Here is a 6,272-nt window from a genome sequence, read left to right on the forward strand (position 1 = left end):
GGAAGCACGTGGTTAACCTTTGCAAAGACACCACATCACACTCTATTTTAGGTTATTTTCATCCCTTCCCCGTCTCTCTCTCTCATCTTACATGTGCAGTCGCTGATTTCCCTCGAGGAAAATTGCTTCATTAAAGCCCCAGAGTTTAAAGTGTGTAGACATCAGAGATGGAGATAAAGATGGAGAGAGCAGTCACCACCTCCACGTGTTCACACACTCTTTAACTCAGTCACATGGAGGCACAGAGGGACACACGCGCAGAGAAAACTCCTCATTAACTAATGAGCAGGATGTTAGCCCTACACACACACACACACACACACACACACACACACACATACACACACACACACACAAACACACACACACGCATAAACTGATTATCTCACCCTGCCATCGCCCTGCTGTGCTCTAATCCCACAGCTGTACTCTCTCTTCATTCATGGAGTGAAACTATTTCCGTGGTGGACTCGAGTCTCCTGTGAGGATGGAGGCGGTGGCTCTTTTCTCCTTCGCAGCGTCAGAAGCAGACGAGATCAGTTTTCAGAAAGGGGACGTTATCAAGGTAAGTGTGTGCGAGTGTTTACTTTGATGCATTTGGTGGTTTCCAAAGTAGACAAGATTATTGCACGTTCACAGAATAACTGCATGTGTGTTATAGGTGACAGAAATGGAGGATGATTCTTGCTGGGTCACAGCAGAGATCCAGGGGAGGCGCGGCTACGTGCCAGAGAACTACATTTCCCTTCTTCCTTATCCGTAAAGAAGATATATGATATGATATCCTGCAAACATAACACTATACTGTAGATTGTTTTAATCACCATTTACATCAGTGGTTCCCAAACTTTTTGTCTACCTGAGGTTTCTCAGGACAGATTATGTTCAACCAAAAGGTGATTTTTCCTGCTCACATTGTTTCATTTGAAAGAACAGAGGCTTATAGAAGTGAAGGTATTTAGCATTTCACAACACAAAAATCAAAAATGAGAGAAAAGTCTGAATAAAATAAACAATCTTGTGACCCCATTAGGAGTCTTGACCCTCAGGATGGGAACCACTGAATATACATGTGTTGATTTTTCATTCACAGTGTTGTGCTCATGCCAGTTTAAAGAGTAACATGAGGAGAAGAGTATAATTTACACATTGTGTGTGTGTGTGTGTGTGTGTGTGTGTGTGTGTGTGTGTGTGTGTGTGTGTGTGTGTGTGTGTGTGTGTGTGTGTGTGTGTGTGTGTGTGTGTGTGTGTGTGTGTGTGTGTGTGTGTGTGTGTGTGTGTGTGTGTGTGTGTGTGTGTGTGTATAGGTGGTTTGCAGGACGGGTGTCGAGACTTGAGGCAGAGAAACGTCTGCACTGGCAGGACACTGGTGTGTTCCTGGTGAGGGAGAGTGAATCAGCTCCTGGAGAGTTTTCTGTCTCTGTTAGGTCAGTGAACACACACACACACACACACACACACACACACACACACACACACACACACACACACACACACACACACACACACACATACACACACAGGAGAGCTGCAGGCTGATGTTATAAGTTCCCAAAATGTTTGTGTGCTGTGGTGCAGCAGTTATATTTGCATGTGTTGAATGTGTTGTGCTGCTGTAATTTCCCATTCAACCTCCCTTGTGTCCTCAATGGCCAGAGAGCATCATCCCTGTCAAAAAGTAAATTTAACACCACGCTGACAGAATATATTTTACAACCAGAAACTTTGTATGAAACATGCAGGCATTATCATCTCATTGTTATATTATTTGTGCAGTCGGATGCTTGTTTTCCGCCACGTTGAGCACATTAGCAAGTTACAGCATCCACGTGTCTCTGAGTGTGTGTCAGGGCTGGTGGAGGGGAGAGTCAAACTATTTTAATATATCATACAAGAACCACTAAAAATAGAACAGTTACGCAGACAGTAAGCGCGCGCGTGTGTGTGTGTGTGTGTGTGTGTGTGTGTGTGTGTGTGTGTGTGTGTGTGTGTGTGTGTGTGTGTGTGTGTGTGTGTGTGTGTGTGTGTGTGTGTGTGTGTGTGTGTGTGTGTGTGTGTGTGTGTGTGTGTGTGTGTGTGTGTATGTGTAGATGTAATTTAGGTCACCAAAGTGACGTGGGACATATTTAATCATTGAGGGTAGATTAAATGTGTTCAATAATCAGGGCATTGCGTAACGCCGCTCACTCTTTAATCAAACACAGGTGCATTATGCAATCGACACATGCCACAGACATGCATGTACATACTGTGCATGTATCAATGTTTTAATGCACGACATCTGTCTGCCCGAGGGGGCTGAGAGATAAGAGGTTCGCTTTATTTATGCACACAAACACAGGGTGTAGTCCTTGGGATGATCCACAGAGGGTGATAATGTTCAAGAAGAGTTCAAAAGACGTGTTTTTAAAACTGCAGCGACTTATTAATGACATCATGACAAACACAACTATGTATTTAGGGAGTAACAAGACAGCTGATCCTCCTTTGAACTGTCCATCCTTTATTTAGACCTGCTTGTTCTTCAGGGTTAACACAAAATACTTTTGTCCTAGTTCCAAATGTGTTTTGATTATGTAAAAATAAAGTTTACATGAAACATTCTGTGTGCATACTGTACAAAACATTTATTTATTGTGTGCGCTTTTGATGCACAGATGAGGTTAAGGTGCAGATTAGAGCTGGTTGCTAGCCGTGAAACAGGAACACCTCAGTCTCTTTGCTTAGTTGAACAGCACTTTGACTGAACGACGACAAATATTTTATCATTTCCTGTTAGTCCAAAACAATAAGAGTCTGTTTGTTTCTTGTATATTTACTGAAACAGTGAACTTTGAACATAGGGAGGCAGCAGTGGACAGATCAAATTCACACACCCATGAGCAATTTAGAGTCTCTAACTAACCTGACTGCATGTCTTTGGACTGTGGGAGGAACCTGGTGCAGAAACAGGGAGAACACGTCCACAAAGGAGCCGTCTTGCTCTTGCTGTGAGGAACTGAGCAAAAATCCACAGGGGGGGGGGGCCCTCGAACCAGCATTCAGCACCGTTATGTCATAAATAAGAATATATAAACATTTTTTAATTTCAAAAGTGCACATTTTAGTTGTTTTCAACGTTAGATATTTTCATATTATGCCTATAAACATAAAAAAACATATAAAGAACAATAAAAAACAGGGGAAAAAACCCAGTCAGTCTCCTACTGTCATTGCAATCTTTGCACATGTCACTGCCGTAGTTTAAAGTTTGTCAGCCCTAGGGGGCCCCCTACTGGTGTGTCGCCCAGAGCAGCAGCCTGCCTTGCCTGCTGTCAAGCGTCGCCTCTGACTATGACACTACAACATCCCCCAAACCTTTAATTTCTTCAGCGTTAGTAGTGGTGGCACCCTCCTTTTTAGAGTCATTAAGTGATTGTCTTCAGGTGTGTAAGGGAGGAACAAGCCTAATAACCATCGGACAATGGACAGATTTCTTTCAATAGTGCATTGTGCATGTTTGTTTTGAAACATGAATATATTTCAGTCTTTACATAATGACACAAACAAAACAACACAATGGCAGTAACTCCCAACACAACATAAAAGATTATGCACAGACTGCAGAAGGTGTTGGCTGAAGCTGCAGCTCGTTATGTCTCCTCTTACAATGATTACAAATGGGTTTTCAGGCTGAAAAATACGGTTATTTTTCTCTCTAAAGTGATGAAATATGCATCATAGCTGATATAGAAAAGTGTATTTTGTCAAGTATATCACGACCCCAGAAATGTCTATGATAGGGTTGCAACTAACCATTATTTTCGTTAAAGGTAAATCTGCAAAATTCTTTCTCGTTAAATCCATTAATTGTTTGATAAATAAAACTAGAGACTTTATTGTCATCCATCTATATACAATACATAACAGTGCATTGATGAAACACAGTAAAATAATTACCAAGGGGACGTTTAAAAGTGCTTGTTTTGTCCGACCAACAATACAAAACATAAAATATTCTGTTTGCTCTTTTATAAAAACAAATGAAAAGCAGCAAAATGCGACATTTGAGAAGCTGGCACTGTCAAATGTTGGTAAAATGACAGAAGCAATTAATCGATTGACCATTATTTTCTGTCAGTCACAGAGCTTTGGTTAAATCTTCACTGAGTATCAGTGTGAAACAAAGACTGCAAGCTTTTCAAAACAGATGAGAGCAGGTTGTTTTTACCCGTGTGGGTGTGATGACATTTGAGATTTTTATCCTTCTGCAATGTATTCAGAGGAACACACAGACAAGCAGAGGATTATGGTCTGTGACGCTGACAGAGGTATGCACATCGCCCCTAAACACAGAAACAGGTAGAGGAACAAAGAATGCCACAACTTCCGTCTTCACACAGGTGTTGGAACTATAGACTGTATGGACGTAGCATACCCGACGGGGTCCGTTCTCTCAACTTGATCCAGTCGTACTCACCTACGGAGTCTCCATCGTGTCAGAATTTAACTCTGCCTCATTTCCTCTTACCAAAAAAGGGCATGTATGTGACGTTGGGGGGAGGAGGGCGATACGTCCATCCGGCTGACGTATACCACTGAGGACAAGTGAGGGCCAGGGGCTAGCTGTCACTCAAGAGGCCACGTCGCTAATTGTTCATAAACTTTAACCTCCAATAAAATAAAAACTAACCTGGTACAAAAAATGAACCCCCTTTAGTGTTTAAAGGCCTTAAACAGGTTTAATTTTGCTGTGTAAAGTCTGTTTAACATGGAGGTCACTGAGAAACTGCTCTATTATACAAACTACACCTACTGGACACTCGGAGAACTGCAACTTTTGGCACTTCCTGATTGGATCGACCAGGAAGTCGCTATGGTGGGGGCTTGGTTGGAACTTAAAGCAGCATGCACGTTTACCGTTTACCCCCATTTACCCATCTCTTCTCTTTCATTTTGTAGCTATGGCGAGCGGGTGGAACACTTCCGAGTGCTGGAGGGTGGCGGTCAGTACTGCATCTGGGACGAGTCGTTTTGCTCCCTAAACCGGTTGGTGGATTTCTACAGAACTCACAGCATCGCCGTGGAGAAAGTGGTCTGCCTCAAAGACCCTCCTGCATCTCCTCGCCTGCTGTCCCACGCAGGACGTAACCCGTACCCCAACCCTTACAAAAGCAGCTCTCAGGAGTCCCTCCTCTCGGCCCGCCTCTACTCTCACCCCTCTCACCTAGAAAAAGAGTCCTCCCAGCGCGTGCACGAACCAGCTGTGGAGGTACGACGAATCTCGAAGCATCGTTGCTCTCTTTATGAACAGCTTCTGTCAAACACACACCTGTCTGTCTGACGTCTTTGCTCTGTGTTTATGTAGAGACCTCGTCTGGCACACGCCCTCTGTGACTACACCCCCCCTCGGACGTCCCACCTCCACTTCCTGCGTGGTGACATCATCGACCTGCTGGACTGCTCAAGCGCAATGACCTGGCGAGGGCGCTGTCGAGGCCGAGTGGGGATCTTCCCTCCAGAATACGTCCAGCCGCTGTATCACTGACGCCATATCACACTGACACTTATCTGTCAGGCTGTAGTGACGTTTCTTTTTCATCCGATGAAAGAGCGAACCAGTGGTGAAACAATTAGTCTAATAAGCCATTAGTCTACGGACAGGAAGTTATTAATTTAAGGGTCTGAAAAGCTTCGAGGCCCTGTGTGAAAACTGTATTTTTGGCACAGTTTGGATATAACACATTATATATTTCTGTGACAATAATCATAAATACTTATAGCAATTCTTACCTAAGTGCACAACACAAAAATTTGAACATGAACAACTCCGCGTCCCTTCAAGCTCCCACCCTCTTCCCCCTGCCTGACCTCTGACGCTGCCTCCTCCCCGACAACTGCGTTGAGAAATGCTGCATTGCACAAGTGCCAAGGGAAGTCCGAAGTTTCGGACCTCCAACTAGGCAAAGTGAACTGTAATACCTGTCAAAGTAGAACCTCCCAATAGCGAATTCGAGGAAGATCAACTTACCCTGATTCACTAGTAGGAGGTTCCACTTCCACCACAGAGATGGATGAAAGAGAGGAAGCTCAGCAAATAATATTTATTTGAACCGAATAAAATGATTGGTCAGACTTTTATCAGAAATATATGAGAATGTTTCAACACCTGGTGGATTTCTTTAACATTTAAGTGTGCTATATGCTCATTAGGAGCATTTTAAGATTACCAAAGAAGAGTGTAAAATGCCAGAAAGGTAAGAATTGCTTTAATACTGTAAAGAAATACTTAA

The 6,272-nt window shown here is 43.3% G+C and overlaps 1 protein-coding gene across 1 annotated transcript; it reads left to right on the forward strand.

Moving 5' to 3' along the window:
• Nucleotides 1-487: 487 nt before the first annotated feature.
• On the forward strand, nt 488-5,527 carry LOC310961779 (GRB2-related adapter protein-like; the record flags this gene model as incomplete). The annotated part of the gene is made up of 5 exons (XM_083934007.1): nt 488-565; nt 662-759; nt 1,308-1,427; nt 4,942-5,251; nt 5,348-5,527. The coding sequence occupies 5 exons, from the start codon at nt 488-490 to the stop codon at nt 5,525-5,527; spliced, it is 786 nt and encodes a 261-aa protein (XP_083790133.1).
• Between the last annotated feature and the right edge of the window lie 745 nt (nt 5,528-6,272).

This window comes from Echiichthys vipera (genome assembly GCF_963691815.1).
Source record: "Echiichthys vipera genome assembly, chromosome: 2".
NCBI lineage: Eukaryota > Metazoa > Chordata > Actinopteri > Perciformes > Trachinidae > Echiichthys > Echiichthys vipera.